Raw genomic sequence first — 19,033 nt, forward strand, 5'->3', positions numbered from 1 at the left:
GAGGAAGATACAGAAGACTATCCCGCTACCTTTCTCACTGTGCGAATCTGTGCTTTTTCTGTTCTGTTGAGAAAGCTCGTTTTGTTTTGAAGTGAGAACAGCCGTTTTAAAACTCTGGCCCGAAGACATTTGGTTCAGAACCCACAGAAGGATTCCTGACAGCCAGGGGCACTTCTCCGCTGGTTTTTGTTTGTCTGTGTTTTCTGTGTGGGTGGATCACATTAACTAGGAAGCCAGAAAACAGACACATCCTGCATCAGATCTTCTGAAGCAAATTACTAAAGCTCGTTATTGCTGTGTTCCTCTTCTGTCTTTCCGGTGCTTTGTGGCGGCTCTGCCTGTCATCTGGTGTTAGCTTTGTGAATAATGAGTTATTGATCATGAATAAGTTGTTGCCTCTCTGTCATTCTGTTCTCATTTCCTGGGTCACAAAAATAGAATGTAGTTAATAGACAACAATTTTGTCATTCCTTGATAACGAATACTTATACAACGTATAAATAGAGCAAGGAATGATCACTAGGTCTAACTCTGTTTTCTCCTTATCTACTGATAGCCCTCTGAGTTCTTTCCTCTCACCCCTTCCTCCACCTCAAGGCGGGTCATGCAAGGGACTCTTCTTGGTTTATTTCATAAAACACAGAGGTGAGACTCTAGAGGCCTCCCTTTCACTACAGAAAGATGTATCAGTGGGATTGCTGTAAAATACTAACCGTTTCGGTGTTTTAAACATCTTGAGTGGAAGCAGAGAAACTAATACTTAAATTTTCACCAGAAGGATTCCTGGTAGAATTTTAAATATAATAGAGACTCATTAATTATACCTTCTAGATTTTGAAGCTGTGTTATTGGGGGCATACAGATACAGAATTGTAATCTCTCTCTTGTGGATTTACGGGCACAACCTGCTTTATTGCACTTTGCAGATACTGTGAGTTTTATAAATCGAAGGTTTGCGGCAGCCCTGTGTTAGGCAAGTGTATTGGTGCCATTTTCCTAAAAGCATTTGCTCACTTCATATCTGTGTCACATTTTGTTAATTCTTGCAATATTTCAAACTTTTCATTATTATTATATTTGTTATGGTGTTATAAATGGCTGAAACCCCAGATGATCATTAACATTTTTAACAATATTCAAAAAGAATTTTTTTTAATGTTTTTATTTGTTTTTGAGAGAGAGAGAGAGACAGAGCATGAGCAGGGGAGGGGCAGAGAGAGAGGGAGACACAGAATCCGAAGCAGGCTCCAGGCTCTGAGCTGTCAGCACAGGGCCCCATGCAGGGCTTGAACTCACAGACTGTGAGATCATGACCTGAGCTGAAGTCAGACGCTTAACCGACTGAGCCACCCAGGTGCCCCAACAATATTTTTTAAATTAAGGTATGCACATTTATTTAAGGTATGACGCTGTCGCACATTTAACAGACTGCACTGTAGTGTAAACCTATTTTTCATATGCACTGGGAAACCAAAAACTTAGCTTTGAGTCTCTTTATTTTATTTTATTTTATTGTGGTGGTCTGGAAACTGAGCCTGTAGTGTCTTTGAGGTGTAACTGTATCCCTTAATAAATATGAAAACATTCCCTTTATCTTTTGGTTAATATTTATTTGCGTGGAATATCTACCTTGCCTCCCTCTTTTTTTTTTTTTTTTTTTTTTTTTTACTTTTAACCTTTCTGTGTCCTTATATTTAAGGTCTGTGTCTTGCACACAACACATAGCTATAGCTTTATTTCTTATAGTATGAAAATCCTTTTAACTGAGTAGGTAATTTATTTACATATGTTGTAATTGAGTAATATGTTGGGTGTATATTTACTGTCTTTTTGTTAACTTTCTCTTTATCCATCTGTTTTATTATTATTTTTTAAGTTTATTTGTTTTGCAAGAGAGATGAGTGGGGGAGGGGCAGAGAGAGAGGGAGACAGGGAATCCCAAGCAGGCACTGCACTAACAGCATGGAGCCTGATGTGGGGCTTGAACTCATGAAACCATGAGATCATGACCTGAACTGAAATCAAGAGTCAGATGCTTAACTGAGCCACCAGACCCCCCTCTTTTACCCACCTGTTTATGTTCTTCAATTACATATATATTAGACCCCCTTATTATACCCTACAATCTCTAGTATGCTTTTCTATATTTTGTCTCTGTGCTTATTTTCATGTTGAGCATCTTCCATTTCACTAATTCTGCCTTTTACTTTGTCTAATCTCAATTTAACCCATATAATGAATTCTTAATTTTGGATATTCTATTTTTAATTTCCAAGTTTTCATTTGATTCTTTGCTATAGATTAATTTCTGTACTAAACTTTCCCATCTTACCTTCTGTTTTCTCATCTATTTTTCATATTTCCATCTTTTTACTTTCTTCATTTTTTGTTTTAAAATATGATAATTATATTTGTGTTGACATTTTGCTAGCTAACTGCAATACATATTTTTTAGGTTTATTTATTTTAAGAGAGTGAGCGAGCGAGCACGAGCAGGGAAGGGGCCAGAGAGAATCTCAAACGGGCTCTGTGCTGTGGAGTGTACAGCCCGACATGGGCCTCGATCTCATGAACCGTGAGATCATGACCTGAGCCGAAATCAAGAGTTGGACACTTAATCAACTGAGACACCCAGGTGTCCTGCTAATTGCAATATCCTGACTACCTGTGGTTCTGTTTCTGTTGTCTTCTTCCCTTTTTTTTTTTTTTTTTATTTGGCCATGTGATCTGTTCTTTTGCTATGTTTAGTTAAGCTTTATTTTAATGTAGCTCAGGATAATGTGCTCTTCTTCCAGACATGATTCCTCCTTTCCCTCTGTAGGCAGAGACAGTGGGAATGACCTTGTACTCTACACGTGCTGTACGGGGTCAAGGCCGTGTGTAGCCTTGGTAAATCCTCTGTCTCCCTTTGCTTCTGGCTCTTCAGGGTTTTCGGCTGAGAGTCTGCTGGGACATCTGGGACCCTGCCCCCTGGCATTTTCTAGGTCGTTGTCATTCATTGTCTTTGGAGGCTAATAAAAACTCTACAGAGGTTTTCGGTGTGGTTTTTAGTCTTCTGCCCCATGCAGCTCTAGGAATTGGCAGATGTCCTGTGGACGAGAATGACTGCACGCCTGAAGCCTCCCCAAGTGTTTGTACTACTCTCTAAAACGTTGCCGTGTTGTTTGGTGGTGTTACCGCTAGCAGAAGTTCACGACTCTATACTTTCGTTTGTTTGCCGTACACCGTTTAAACAAACTCCTATTGAATAAAATCCTTTGCAAAACCGATACACCAGGTTGCAGTTTCCCATTTTAGACAGAATTTGTTGCTTTCCAGTGGAACTCATTTAAATATAAGATTACCTCTAGGGTAATTAATTATCACTTAGTTTACAAAATTTCCCTTTGTACTCAAGTTTTCAGGTATGGTCTACTTTTAATCAGGCAGAAAACTAGTCTATGTTAAGAAAACATCTGCATGGTGACATTTTGAAATGCAGATGCGTTGCTTTTTAGTAACAGCAATTTGAAGTCACTGCTAATCAATGATTTATAGGTGAATCTTATTTATTATTGGTAACGTGTATTTGCATACATGTAGCCAATGTACGTCTTTATTATCCATTTATTGAAATACTCCACCTCCTGAACATTTTCCCATTACCAGCTCTGAGATGAACGAATTTGTGTAGTGTCATCACTCTGAAATAAAGTAATTTTGAACTTACTATCATAATGCCATTTGCAAATGGTTACGAGATCGGGTTAAATTCAGGAAATTAAATTTATGTTAATTATGGGACATTGTGGGTTTATAAAACACTGGCAGGAAACGCACCGACATATTACTGGTGTCCTCTCTGTAGGGTAGAATTAAAGCGGAATTTCTCTCTTCCTCCTTCCTCTGTTCCTTCCTCTCTCTTTCTCTCCTTCCCTCCCTATCCGTACATTTCTGTGTGTTTCAGATTGAGAAGATGTCTTACGTTACACTGAAAAAAAAGCGATAAACGGTGTGGTTAAAAACCAGCTCGCTCAGCGTGGAGACTTGCCTCCCTAGCTGGGTCTTGCAGACGAACCCCGTTTCCGAACTGCTTCCTGTGTTCCCCGGGTGTGGAGGACGTTCCTCCCTTTCTCCCCTGCCGCTCAGGCAGCACCCGTCGAGGCTGTTGGGGCAGGAGCGGACCGTGGGGAGGCCCGGTCTGCCAGGCCCCACAGACTTGTGTGTGCTCCTTTGCAGACTGTACGAAGACAAAGGAGAGGCCGACTTCATGGAGTCCCTGCTACAGCTCTTCCGATCCATCAGCGACATGATGAGGGGCGAGTCGGACCAGACCGTCCGGGTGAAGGTAGGCCCTCGTGTGCAGGAGGACCGGCCGTCCTCAGGGGGCACCGTTAGCCGCAGGGCTCCCGGGTGGGGCGAGAGCGGCGCCTGTCCCTCCTGCAGAGCGTGAACGGGAGTAACGGCCCAGGGGTGGCATCTGTCGTGCGCGTAATCCTGCTCCCTGGGCGTTAACATTTTTTTTTTTTTCCTTCTTCTTTCGAGGCTGTTAAATACTGTCATTGCTCTCTTTCTGCCCCTCGGCAAGGAGATGTTCTCAATTTCCTTTATGGAAATATGGGGATGCTGAAGAGAGTCATGTTTGCGTGTCACTTGTCAGGATATCTTGGGGGCCAGGAAGAGGTTGTAGATGTCCCAGGCCTCAGTCGGACCGCAAGCCTTGCTGTGGGGATGGGGATACGTCTTCGCCCTACAGCGTGTCTTTTGCTTGCATAGAAGAGTGAGGAATCCCGCGGTCCCAGGTCCCAGGGACCTCACCGACCACCTTTAATTACTTGCTCTCACCTTGTTGCCCTTTGGAAGAAAGATGCCTTCACCTCTGGTCTGCAGGACGCTTCTGGTGTGGAGGTGCCGGGAGGCAGAGCACAGGGAGGGTCCGTGGAGGAGCCTCAGGGCCCGCACACTCTTGGGCTCCCGTGTTCTGGCAGTTTCCGTGGGGCTGACCTACTGCAGAAGGAGGTGCGGTTTGCAGTTTGCTGCCCAGGCCGATTCCTTCAGAGAACAAGAATCTTCTGGATTAACTCGTGTTTTAGAAAGTGACTTCCCTACTTTGAAGTTTACCATTGAGCCTGGAACAAAGGCGTATGTGCGTCAGATGTGTGTCGCGGGTGCTGTGACCACGGGCACCGGCGCAGCTCGACGTGGATAGAGCCACAGTGGGCCTGTGATCTCAGACGGGGTGCAGCTCTCTGGCCGCGCCGTTGGATTCTTCCATGTAATTTCTTGATCTTTATGTGAATTTGGTATAAAAAGACTAGTGATCTATAGGGAAAGCGATGTGGTGGGTATTTTGAAGTTTTCGGTGAACTATTTTGGCAACTTGATCTTGCCTAAAGCTTCCTTATTGTTCCAGGGTTAAAATTAGCCATGTGTTCAGTACATTTACTACTACATCCTGTGGCATTTCAGAAAAACAGGTGCGGCTGGCGTAAGAATAGATAAAAATTGCAGAAGTTTGAGCCCAGAAGTAATTTTAGATTCTAAATGTACTCTTACATTATTAAATTTGATTGGGCTTGACTTTTGTCTTCCCACCTCCCTCTATGTCAAGTTATTTAGTGACTGGAGTCTTGCAAGACCTTCCTATGGTGGGTGTTTTATTTTAAGACAGGAGCGAAGTCAGTGATGTTCATGCATGGATTCCGCCTTTCCATCTGCGAGACCGGCGACCGAGCTTTATTTGCAGCGTTGACTCCCTCACTGCTAATTTTGTACCTTGTGTTTTTGCACATTAGGTGCTCTCTCTGCATGTGAGATTTAAAGACTTCCATCCCAGGACCCTGGTTTTTGCATTGTTCTGGCTCTTTAGGTTTTGCTCTGTGGAAATGGAAATACAGTTGTGAATCACGTTCTGTAGAGAGGATATGAAGAAGACTATGGCGTTTCGTAAGGGTTACATGTTGTCTCCCAAAGGGTGGCCCTTGGTGGCCGTTTCGATTTTTGAGATGGTCTGTGTGCCCTCATCTATGACTGGGAAGACCACATGTTCTCGTGCCTTGCTGGCATCATGGGTGGTAAGCTGACGGGATTGGAGGCTGGGGTGGGGGGCGGGCTGCTTTGTCCGCTGGAGCCTGCACCCTGCAGTCACCTTCTCAGAGCTACAGCTGCCCCCCCTCCCCCATCCACCTTGCAGATTGTAGACTCAGCCCCAGCATTTATGCCTCAAGGAAGAAAGTGTCAAGAAGAGTTTGGGGAGGGGTACGCCTGAGTGGCTCAGGTGGTTAAGTGTCCGACTTCGGCTCAGGTCATGATCTCACAGTCTGTGGGTTCGAGCCCCGCGTCGGGCTCTGTGCGGACAGCTCAGAGCCTGGAGACTGCTTCGGATTCTGTGTCTCCTTCTCTCTCTGCCCCTCTCCCGCTCGCACTCTGCCTCTCTCTCTCAAAAATAAACAAACATTAAAAAGATTAAAAAAAAATAGGAGTTTGGGGAAATAAGTAGCTGCCGGATAAATGTGGCATCAGATGTTGTCAACATTCCTGGCTTCCATTTGACTCCGTGACAGACTTTTCACTAGGGGCGTTTCACGTACGCAAGCACACACACAAGTTCGAGAATGCTGGGGTGTGTTTTGTGTAGTGGGAGAGGCCACTACAGCCAACGTGTGGACTGAACGTCATTCACTTCTCTGCCAGGTGGCTTTGGTTGCCCCCACTTCTAGGTCCTGCTCTGGGGCACCCATGTGTTTCTGAAGACAGACTCACCTTTGTGCTGCTTTGCTGTCTTTCAGTTAATGCCCCGAACCTTAGGGCTGCTCCCAGGTCCTGAAAAAAACTTTATTATGGTAGTTAACATACCGATGTATGACCTTAACAACTTATTTATTTATTTAAAGAGAGCACGCGTGCATGCACGAGTGGGGAAGGGGAGGGGCAGAGAGAGGGAGAGAGAATCTCTTCTTCTTTTTTTTTTTTAAAGTTATTTATTTTGAGAGAGCGAGCACGCGGGAGGGGCAGAGAGAGAGAGAGAATCCCAAACAGGCAGCACAGAGCCTGACACGGGGCTTGAACTCACCAACCATGAGATCACGACCCGAGCCGAAACCAAGAGTCGGAGGCTTAACCGACTGAGCCACCCAGGTGCCCCCAGAATCTCAAGCAGTCGCTGCACCGGGCGAAGATCCCGAGGTAGGACTCACGTCTCCCAACCCTGAGATCGTGACCTGAGCCAAAGTTAAGAGTCAGATGCTTAACCACCTGGGCCACCAGGCGCCCGCCATCTTAACCGCTGTCAAGGGTTCGGCTGTGTGGCACTAAGTGCGTTCTCACGGTGGTGGACCCACTGCCACCGTCCGTCTCCAGAACTTCATTCTTCTCCCCACGGAGGAGCTCTGTCCCCGGTAAAGCGTGACTCTTGTTCTTTCCCTGCCCCAGCTCCTGGCACCCACCATCCCATGTTCTGTCTCTAGAAACGTTTCTATTCTAAGTTCCTCACGCACGTGGAGTCACACAGCATTCGTCCCTCCGTGACCGGCTTGTTTCGCCCGGGTAACGTCTTCGGGGTTCATCCTCGGTGTAGCGGCTGTCGGAATTTCCTTCCTTTTTGAGGCGGAACGGTATTCTCTTGACTGTGTATCCGTTTTTGTTTATTTATGCGTCTACCGGTGGACGCTTGGGTTGTTTACACCTTTGGGCCATGGCGAATAACGCTCTGAACGTCAGTTTACAAATAACTGTTCAAGTCCCTGCTCTCCCTTGTTTCGGGTATGTATCACATGTGGAAATGCTCGGTCGTATGGTAATACTATGTGTAAGTTTCTGAGGAATTACCATATGCTTTTCCATAGCAACTGTACCATTTTACTAAAAAAAAAAAAAATAAAAAATTGAAATTTGCAATTCCTCAGTGAATTTACCTTGGCGACTATTTGTGGCACCCTCTCAAGCTTGAGGCTCGTCTTCACCCCCCTGCCACCACCTCTGTTCAGCAAGTGGCGCCTGTCTGTCTGCTCTGCTGTGAATCCGCCAGGATCTGTCCGGCATCACCTTTCCTTTCTCGCTTGCCGTCCTGCTACCTGAGAGTAACTTACCTGTGCAGGTCTCCCCGCCCCCCCCGCCCCTGGGGTTCTGATCAGTCCCTTACCCTTCCTCTCAGTCTAGAATGTTCTGCGTGTATATCAGATGGCCCCTTTCACCTTGTCTATAATCATGGCCAGACATTCTCAACACTCAGCAGGTGCTGGTGGGATCCTTGTCTGCCATCATGCTGCCCTCTTTTTTCTGTCCCACGAGAGGGTCCTTGTGTCCATTGCCATGGCCCTCCGGTCCTGCTCTCTGCTCTCCCCTGCGTGATCGTGGTCTGCCTCTCTCCCGAGTATGACCCAGTGGCCCTCAGATGCGGCCTCGCCTAGCCTGACACGGCCATTCTCTTCCACGGCCTTGTCTTCCCTTTGCCCACCTTTGCTCTGGTAGCACAGATCTGTGTTCGTTCATGTCCTCAGCTTTTCTTGATAAATTTGTGCGGAAAGCGTCTTAACTCCCTACACCCTCAGTGCGGCACCTGCCCTGTCTTGTTTCCTGACTGTATTTCAGTGTTTTCCTAAAACTCACATCTGGCGACAGCCTTGTTTTTCTCAGAAAGCCGTGATGCTTTCCAGCTGCCCGGAGAAATGGGTCAGCTTCCAGTTTCCGCCATTCAGAAATCTCCATAGCCGATCCCGCCAGCCCTCCTAGCCTTTAATTCTTAGAGACACAAGTAGAGTCCCTCCCCTAGAGAACATCAAACATCTGGATGTTGGGAAATCTCCCTGAATTAATTCCGGTGATTGATGGAATCTTGAGCTCCACGCGCTGGAATTGCCACAGCTGACGTTCATTGATTGCTTTCTGTTCTAAGTGCTTGACATGGATCCTCTTATTAGACGTCTATGGTTATACTATTAACTAGGTACTACCATTGATTTCAGGTTTCAGAGACGGTAACTAACTTGCCCAAGGCCACATGGCTAGTGTGAGGCGCGGTGATGACTTAAGTCTGGCTTGTCTGGTTCCAAGAGCCACACTTCTCTTTTTTTTCCATTAAAAACATTTTTTTTTTAATGTTTATTTATTTTTCAGAGAGAAAGAGAGAGAGAGAGAGAGAGAACGAGAGAGAACACGAGCAGGGGAGAGGCAGAGAGAGACAGAGACACAGAATTCAAAGCAGGCTCCAGGCTCCAAGCCATTAGCACAGAGCCCGACGCGGGGCTCGAACCCACAAACCGCGAGATCATGACCGGAGCCAAAGTTGGATGCTCAACCGACTGAGCCACCCAGGCGCCCCCTTTTTTTTTAATGTTTGTTTATTTTTGAGAGTGGGGGGAGGGGCAGAGAGATGGAGACAGAGGCTCCGGCGTGGGCTCTGCACTGACAGCAGAGAGAACCTGACGCGGGGCTTGAACTCATGAACCGTGAGATCATGACCTGAGCCGAAGTCGGATGCTCAACGGACTGAGCCACCCAGGTGCCCCTCAAGAGCCACACTTTTCTATTCAGCTCCCCAGGAGGACACTGCTAAGCGCTGGCCGTCCAGTGATTTTCAGAAACAGGGCCCATGCCTGCCATCTGCGGCAGTGGACAACAGCTCTGTGTCTGAGGCTTTGAGACTGTAAAGGCATGAACAGCATTTCTGGTGGGCCTTTCCATCCAAGTGGACACATTCTATGGTCACTCGTGAAGCAATTAAAAATACTTTGACTGCGTGCCCCCAAATGGGTGTGTCTGCAGGGGAGTAAAGGGAGTTTGATGGGGCTGGTCACGAAGGCTTCTTGGAGGACCGAATCTCGGGCTTGGACCCCCTTTGTTGGCGGTGGGTGGTTCTCTTTCTCGACCCCTCGTGGATTGCGGTGCTGGACTTGGGGCGGTGGGGCCTTGCAGTCAGAGTGAGCACAGGAATTGCTGCTTTCCCTGAATTCCAAAAATATTACTAACATATTAGCTGTGTGGGATGATCCTAGAAAAGAATATCCTGCCTCCTCAGCATAGTCTGCTTGTGTGTCTGTGGCTGCGAATTCCAGAACTTTCTCTAGAGGGGAACTTTGACCGTGATCCACAGTAAGAAATAGATTTTGGGGGTATGTGTGTCTGAAGCTGAAAAATGTTTCATGAAAAGGTTCTTACCCTTATCCTATGTGCTTCCCTCTGGCATTTTCTATTCTTGTCTGGTACCCTTTAGTCTGTTCTGAATTAATGTATTTCTCTAAAAAAACCCACAAATACACAAAAACCAAATTGCTCGTTGACAAGCACTCAGTTCTTTTCCTGAATGGCTCGCACGTCTCACCCCACATTTGAAAAATGCTGCTTCTCACCATTCTTTAGGTTTCTTCTGGTGTTCCTTCTCTTCGGTTTAGCATGAGAATATGATTCCTTTTCTGTGTGTCTCCCATTGTCTCACAAAGCTGGAGGCCCCCGCGGCCCAGCAACTTTGCCTCACGGTGTGTGGTTTGGAGGGGGGTGAAGAGTAATTGAATTTGAGGCCCCCAAGCTGAGGTTGGCTCACGGATGTGGGGGGCTTTGTCTTCCTTCCCGGGGCTCCCCCTCGGTACAGGCTTCCTTTTAACCATTCACAGTGTCGTTTCTGTCTGGCCGCTTCTGGAAGGGATTGTGTTGGGAATAAGTTGCGCCGTGATAGCGGTAAATGCCATTTTGGGTGAGTTTTGTCCTCTGAGAAGCTGTTTCATTTCCTTAAAAACCATATCCTGGCTTGAAATGAGCAGCACTCACTTGCCGTATGGCTAATCGAAAAATCTTCCTTATCAGAAGATTTTGTTGCTTTTTGTCCATTTCTTTAGTTTTAATGTTGATTTAGTTTTAATGTTGATTTATTTATTGAGAGAGAGAGAGAGAGAGAGAGAGAGAGAGTGCATGAGCAAGGGGAGGGGCAGAGAGAGAGAGAATCCCAAGCAGGCCCCACATTGTCAGCACAGAGCCCGACATGGGGCTCGATCTCACAAACTGCAAGGTCATGACCTGAGCCTAAATCAAGAGCTGGACACTTAACTGACTGAACCACATGGTGCTCTGCTTTTTTTCTGTTTCTAAGCTCGCATCTGGGGTCCACACTGCCTGCCACAGATTTGGAAGTTTAGGAAAACGATCGCACGGTATTAGCGATGATGACAAATAAGGATCCGAAGTCATAGGGCTCCCTTGCGGGTGAGGAGACAAGGCTCACAGGTGACTCTTGACCTACCGGGGGCCTCGTTTACAGAAATTGCTGCTGCCCGCTCTGCCCCTGCCTCCAGAGCCCTCCTGTTTTGTGCTTCTTGTGCTGTGTTTGAGATTGCGGAAGGATGTGAAGTCTTAACGGTTCTCTTAAGCCATGCGGGTGTTTATTGTGTCCTTGGCCTCAGTTATAAATGTAACTGTGATCTTGTTAGAAAAATGGAACATGCCAAAACGTTGATTAAGAAAAATAAGACTCGTTTATCATTCGCCTCCCATAGATTAATTACACCATTCGTGGTTTTGTTTTTATGATGGCGCGCTTTTTCTCCATGGCATCAACAGATATATATGAGGATATGTGGTATATATGATCTGTATATACGTGTATATTCATGTGTATGTATATATACGTGTATATACATGTACTTTTACAACTTTTATTTTGTTCCATGTATATTTCCCCGTATCCTGTAGTGCTTTTCAAGAACATATTTTTTTTTTTTTAAATATAATTAATTGTCAAATTGGCTAACATACAGTGTGCACAGTGTGCTCGTGACCTCACGGTTACGTCATAACTTAAGGACTCGGTTTTCCGTGTTTGGGAACTGAGATTGATCCTAGCTCTCGTCTCCAATTACGGTGGTTTAGGAAGCCTCTGAGGCCGGCGCTCTCTGGGCCGCAAAGCCCTTGTTCCCCCTGGTTTGCTGGGAGGCAGCCAGATTTCCACATGCTGCCGAGTCCTGTGAAAGCCGTCCCCAGAGCTGTGCGGATGCGCCCCCAGATTACGAGTGTGTGCGCCTCTGGTCTGCATGGTTGTGTTCATTGAGATTCCACCTTACTGCCCACCTGGTGGGGCCCAGCCTCTCAGGTTCAGAGTTGTGTGGCTGAAGAGCCATTCCATCCTGAGAAGTTACCTGCTCCCGTGGCGTCTGTCTCTTGGTCGTGGGTTAGTGGCCGCGTCGGGCAAGGAGGTGAGAGCTGTGTCGTCCTCCTCCTTTGCCCTGGACGGTTCTGGGTCCGGAGGGAACCAGCCAGGGAGATGAGGCTGGAGATGGGGCACCAACTACAAACAGTTAAACGGTTTCTTGCTCTGTTTTGAGGTTGAGGGGCGGTCGCGGATCGTGTTGACTAATCCCATCGATGCATGTTAGGACTTCGCTTGTCTGTCTCTCATCACCCGTGTGGACACGGAGGGGGTGGTTTGAATGGCCACCTTCCAGGTCATGTTGGGACCAGAACCCCCGCCGCTGAGGGTCTGAGGCTCAGGGGAAGCCGGCATGAAGGGAAGAGCTGAACCTGATTGAGAATCAGTGACAGGCAGGCCTTCCAGAGTGTTCTCCTGCTGACCCGAGAGGAGAGGGAGGGCCCAGACGCAGGAGCTGCGGGGACAAGCCACGGCTGGAAGCAGCGTCAGCCTCCTAGGGCTGATGTACCAACGTGCTGCGAACGTGGCCTCTTAATAAGAACCTTATTCTCTCAAAGCTCCTCCTGGTGCTTGTCTGAGTCTGGGCAGCTGTCACGGAGTATTCTAGACTGGTTTCCCCCTGACGGGGTGGAGAGAAGATTTCTCTCCGGTGATTCTTATCAGGGCACTAATCCCGTCACGGGGCTCCACCCTGGTGGCCACATCTCATCTCAACCACCTCCCCGAAGTCCCAGCCCCTGATACCATTGCACTGGGGCGCAAGGTTTAGACATATGGATGTGGGGCAGGGCGGGGGGACACAAACACTCAGACATAACAGTGCTCTAAGAGAGGGTCTGAGGTGTGCCCTTCTCCCAGCTCTTCGGTGGCTGGCAGTCGTCGTCAGTCCCGGCTTGTAGACCCGTCCCCCCCGTCTCTTGTTTCCCTCTTCACACCATGTTTCCCTATGTGTCTGAGGTTTTGAGTCTCTTTTCTTCTTCTAGGGACACCAGGCCTCTTGAATTTAGGGCCTACCCTATTTCTGCATGACCTTGTGTTAACTTGAGTCTGTCTGCAAAGACTGTTTCTCAGATAAGGTCACTTTCACAGGTACTGGGGGTGAAGATGGGAACAGATCTTCTTCTGGGACACAGTTCAACCTACAGTGGCGGTCCGTGTGGACTCCACGTGGGTGAGGAAGGGCCGGGGCGGGGCGGCGGGGTGGGGCAGGGCACCTGGCGTCAGGAGCCCAGACCTCAGTGTGCGCCCACACATCACCTGGAGGTCTTGTTGAAAGGCAGATTCTCACTCGCTAATTCTGGGGAGGGGACCCAAGATTTCTCATGTCTCATCGGTGCCCACTTAATGCCGATGGTCTTGATCCCTGGGTTAACACCTGGAATTGGAAGCGGCCAGGGCTCACCTAGTGTCGAGAACGTTCTGGCTGCTGGGTCAGCACCAGCAGGAGGGAGGAGGGCATGGGGGTCCAGGCTCGGGCAGCTTTCTCTTCAGGGCTGGCTCCACCCGGGCTCCCAGCCCCCAGATGCCCGATGTTCTGGGCTATTCCGATTTCCCAAGTTTTCCTGATAATGCAGAAGACGAGACACTTGGAAGTGAAGTCATGACTCACATCAACAGAGAAGAAACAGGCAAAACAGAACCACAGGAAGGTGAAGAAAATAGTTTATGACTTGCGCTTAGTAAGCCTTTAGCTCCAGTGCTTCCGATTTCCTCATACAGCTTTCTGGCCTGTGGTTTCCAGACCCTGCAGAGAGTTCCACAGTCTGGCTGAGGGATTTGAACGTATCAGACCCCACGCTTCCAGCTTCTACCAGACTGATAGTGTGGAGAGCAGTTGCCCAGCCCTGGGCTTCTGGATCTCTCTTCTGGCCACAGTGCCTTTCAGGGGGGGCTCCACAGTCCTCTTGGCTGCTGCCCCAGGATGCTTGAGGTACTACCCATGTGCTCAAGACGTGAAATGAAGCTGCCTGTCTGGATACGCTTGCTGCCTTGACCGCCTCCCCCTGCCCACTGGAACCATGCAGCCCGCCGCGGCAGTGGCAGAAATGAACGTCCTTGCTGTCGCCGATCTCCTCCAGGAAACCAACCGTCTGTGTTGGTTTTCTACCGGTTAGGGTGCTTGGGCATGAGTATTTTTACGGTCCATCATAGATACCATTCGGTTTACTGCTTCTTTATCATTCCATCACAAGCAGCTTTCCATATCAGTGAGCAGTCATAATTGTAATTGTGATGGCTGTGTGCCCGTTCAGAACGTGCCCCTGAATTGATGTGCATTCATTTACTTAATCAAGTGATTTTTCATCATATTAATTTTTTCCATTGTTGAATATTATGAGTTTGCTTTTAGCGTTTTAAGCCTGCAGTGAATGATTTCATTGATTAGTTGGTGGCATTTGTCTTTTTACAATTTCGTGGTAGGTTTCCTTCGTGCAGATTATCCCCATGTTCGTACCTGGGTCAGAAGACAAGGCTTTAATTTGGGATTGCAGAGGAGCGCCTGGGTGGCTCAGTCGATTAAGCGTCCGGCTTCGGCTCAGGTCGTGATCTCACGATTCGTGTGTTCAAGCCCTGCATCTGGCTCTGTGCTGACAGCTCGGAGCCTGGAGGCTGCTTCGGATTCTGTGTCTCCCTCTCTCTCAGCTCCTCTTCCGCTCACACTCTCCCTCTCTCTATCAAAAATAAACAAACCTTAAAAAAAATTTAATTTTGGATTGCAGAATTCCAGGTGTTTCCCAGCCATCTCCGCTGTCCTGCCCTCTGTCATGATGCTCACTGGGGGAAAGAACTCCTTTGAATTTGTGGCTCTCGTGATTTCCTTCTCTCTGCCCCTGACCTTGGCCTTCAAACGTCTCTCCCCTGAGCTCCCCTCCCACATGTGTGCCCTCTGCCTCTGGTCCCCCCACCCTCCACCAATGGGCAAGGTGTCATCCAGCCCTCCTCCCTCCATCACGGTTGGGGTTTATTCAGTGTTCCTAGGAGTGTGAGCAGGCCTCATATACAGGTTTATGGCTTGCACCTCATCCTTCATTTGTTTGGTCATTCATTTTTATTATTTATTTATTTGTTTATTCACTTATTTTAGAGAGAGAGTGTGTGAGTTGGGTAAGGGACAGAGAGAGAGAGAATCTTTAAAAAAAATTTTTTTATTGTTTGTTTATTTTTGGGAGAGGGAGAGAGTGAGTGAGTGAGGGGCAGAGAGAGGGAGACACAGAATCCGAAGCAGGCTCCAGGCTCTGAGCTGTCAGCACAGAGACCAACGTGGGGCTCGAACTCTTGAACCTTGAGATCGTGACCTGAGCTGAAGTCAGATGCTTAACCGACTGAGCCACTCAGGCGCCCCGAGAGAGACGATCTTAAGTAGGCTCCATAGTCAGTGTGGAGCCTGACGCGGGGCTTAATCCCACAACCCTGGGATCATGACCTGAGCTGAAATCAAGAGCCAGACAGACGCTCAACCAAGGGAACCACCCAGGCACCCCAGGGTCATTTACTTTTAAAATGCGTTGAATATGTTCATTCTGTGTGCCAGGCATTGGGTACAAATAACATCAGAGTGGCTTTAGTTCTCATGGTGATTGCATTTAAGAGGGAGCTGGAAATTAACCCAATAACTAAACCCATCCATATATAGTTATAGATTATAATACTTGATTTTAAGCACATCAAAGACCTAATTCCCTAATTTTAGATTATAATGAGTCCTTTTAAGGAAATGTAAGGGATAGGATGTCCAGGTATATCGGGGGGTGTGGGGGATTGGAAGTAGTTTGGGGGTTCGAGGAAGGTTCCAAGGAGGAGCTGGTTAAAGGAGGTGGGAGAGTTCCAGGTCGAGGCAGCAGACAGGAAGGTGTGTGTTGCTCTCATGAAATTCGAGATGATCCGTGGCCGTGCCTGGACAGAGCGGCGAGGAGAAGGTCAGGACTGCAGGGAGAGAATGGTAGGGTGCACCTGGACGCCTGTGCACCTCTTAAGGATCCAGAAAGCCACCCGGTCAAGTTATTTGGGAAGGGCCCGGTCAGGTCAGACTTGGGTTTTCAGTGGGTCACTTGGGCTGCTGCCTGCAGGATAAATTAGAGCAGCTGAGAGAGGAGATAGCGGGGTGAAAGGCTGTCACGGAATCCAGGTGACAGACCGCGGTGCTGGGGCCCGAGCACAGTTCTCCAGCTAGGCACTATGGACGACATTCAGGGCCGAAAACTCTTGGTCCCGGGTGGCCGTCTTGTCCCAATGTAAGACGTGTAGCAGCATCCCCAGCATCTACGCACGGGATACCTGCCCCAGCGTGGACAACCAGCCGCGTCTCCAGCCAGCTCCTGGGGTTGGGAGGGCAAAGTTACCCCTGGGTGAGAGCCATGTGGCTGCAGTCCTGGTGAAGAGGTTAGAGTAGCAAATGGAGACGTGCCAGTACAGTCTGCAGGCTGTGGTGGGAGACCTGATGTGCGAGGTGAGGACGAGGAAGGGAGGTGTCATCGTCGCCTACCAAATCTTTGGCCCAAGCCCGTGTGTGATGGAGAGGCGTGAAGCAGCAGGTAGAGGCTGTGGAATGTGTGGGCTTTGGGGGCGGGGTTCTCCCGAGACCCTCCTGGGAAGTTACCGCTTTCCGGGAATTGCTGTGTTCGCGACTCTGCTCCCTCCGTCATGGGAAGCCCGGCTCTGTGCAGCCGTCGTGTGCTGATACGTCCTCATTTACTTCCCGTGGCGTGTTCTGGATGTCCTCTGCATGTGCATCCACCTGCTGTTTCCGGCTGCACTGCTGTCTTTCAGGTCTGGCTTCTCCTATCCTTTCCTCTTTGGACAGCATCCTGTTTCTACCCGTCGTCCGGTGTCTGCTCAGCGGTGCTATTGGTCCTTCGGCTGTGGGCATTTGTGCAGATGCAGGGCCCGTCGCTGCCGGATGCTTGGTTCCGTAACACCGTGGACGGAAATACAGAGCCCAGACTCCCATATGGTTTGGAGAGAGTTCATCTGCTGCTTCTGTCCAGCCGGATCGTGGAGCGTGAAATAACCCTAATCCCTCGTATGCGTGTGGCGCTCTTACGTGTCAAATCCTTTGGATACACGCCGTCTCTGATCCTCCTCGCGGACACCGTGGTGTCCGTTAGAAGTAATCTTGGAAAGGCTCTCTAAAGGGATGGGCGGAGAACATAATCATGTAGAAAGTCCGCATTTTGATGGCTGCATTGTTGACGGAAACGTTTACATCCCACGTCCACTGGTTCTTCTCCGGGATCTCTCAGTTTCCGCTGTCCTGTGGGGCCCCTTTCCAGCTTGCGCGCAACTGACTTGTGGAACGGTATTTCTAAATGCATTTGCTGTAGGTTTTTGTAGATTCGTTTCTGTATTTTGTGTTTCTGTGGAGCAAGGCCTCTTTTGATGGCAAATCGCATCAGTCTCAAACAGGAGATAAATACATGGGAAGATACTCTAACGGATGGAAAAAAGGACTCAATAATGTGAAGATGTCAGTGCTTCCCAACTTGAGGGATAGATTCAAAATCTCCGTACATGTCTCTACGGGTATTGACAGCCGATTGTGAAGTTGGTGTGGAAAGCCGAGTGTGGAGGGGGAAGCCAGGCAGGACGCTACAGGAAGACGCCAGGTCTTACTGTAAAGCTGCAGTAATCTCGTTGCATGCGCCCAACTCCGATTCGGTCGAGGAGGCAGGAAGAGAATTGATTCATGGAGCTAGGGCGTCCGAGGCATTAGACAGGCATGACCATGACCAGGGCTTAGAAGATACCCTCCTCGGCTCAGTCGTCTGTCTCTCTCTGTTCGAGGGGAGAGTGGCCTCCAGTAGCCAGAGGCTTGTATTTTCTTACTCTTTATATTCCTAGAGGACACAGGGGGACCGTTTCTCTTTTCGTGTGCGTATCAACCCTCAGAATGAACCCTTGTCAACCTTTTTGGTGTACAAGAGTGACCATCCCTGAAAGGGAATGACGTGGGGGGCGTTGGAAAGAGAGAGCACAGCTTTGTGGTGCAGAGAGTGTGGAGAGAGAGCCAGAAGGAGGGCCCGCGTAACGTTTGTTAGCGTAGCTGAAGCCGCTGCCCGTTCGTGACCTTGGGACATGGTCCCTGCGGCACGTTTCTGGACTTGTCTGCTGGCTGATGGAAAGGGGTGGTTAAATCCTTCATTTAGGATTGGTGTTCCAGCCGGCATGCCACCTAGCCCAAGCTGAGGCCCAAGAAGAAACCAGACCTTAAGTAGGCCCAGGAAGAATCATACTGAGGAACGTGCCGGCAGGTACTGTCGCATAAGCAAGTGTGAAAAAGGAATATGTCCTACGTTCACTTAAAAGAATCCTCAGGTCTATTATAGAGAATAATGAAAAATTTCATTAAAACCATTGTACAGAACTTTATGGCAGAATAAATTATTTTTGTGCACGTACTGATGGAATCACGGACTTTCCGTGGAGCCAGATTTCAAAAGCATCCACGTAGTTAACTCTGGGGAATCGGAGAGCTGGGGAGTGGGAAAGTCACATCCCGAGTTTTCTCAGTAATGTGTCTATGAACCGAGTGGTCCTGTGAGGGAGGGTCAGCCTGTAGTTCTCCATCCCTCACCCGTTGCTTTTCCTGTGACATCCTGAGTCAGATAATAAGTTTGTACATTACACCGGCTTTATTTAGAATCCTGCGCCAGGCAGTATAATTTTGATGAGAAGCTGAGCAGTATTATTCTCTATGAACTGTGAATGTGACACTTTTATAATTTAAGCAGAATTATTTTTCCCTTGGGAAATCCTATGCATCCAATATGGTACATTGAATTAGGGAAGAGGTAAAGGGGGAACAAAGCTATAAAAGGTGTATCTTATTAAAACAAAGCAGGTTTTATTCTTGCCTGTGTAACCTTTAGACACAGTGATTGATTCTTAGTCAGGCACTAATTTTGTTTTTAGCATAAATTGTCT

General features: G+C 48.2%; 1 protein-coding gene across 1 annotated transcript in view; it reads left to right on the forward strand.

Moving 5' to 3' along the window:
- The window catches only part of DOCK1 (dedicator of cytokinesis 1), a gene marked incomplete at its 5' end in the record, with an annotated part of 461,308 nt that overhangs the window by 68,820 nt on the left and 373,455 nt on the right, over positions 1–19,033 (forward strand). Inside the window, one exon of the mRNA XM_049646029.1 lies at positions 4,219–4,327. Within this exon, the coding sequence (XP_049501986.1) occupies positions 4,219–4,327 (109 nt within the window). The remainder of the gene's footprint in view (positions 1–4,218; positions 4,328–19,033) is intronic.

Source organism: Panthera uncia, chromosome D2 (genome assembly GCF_023721935.1).
Source record: "Panthera uncia isolate 11264 chromosome D2, Puncia_PCG_1.0, whole genome shotgun sequence".
Taxonomy (NCBI): Eukaryota; Metazoa; Chordata; class Mammalia; order Carnivora; family Felidae; genus Panthera; species Panthera uncia.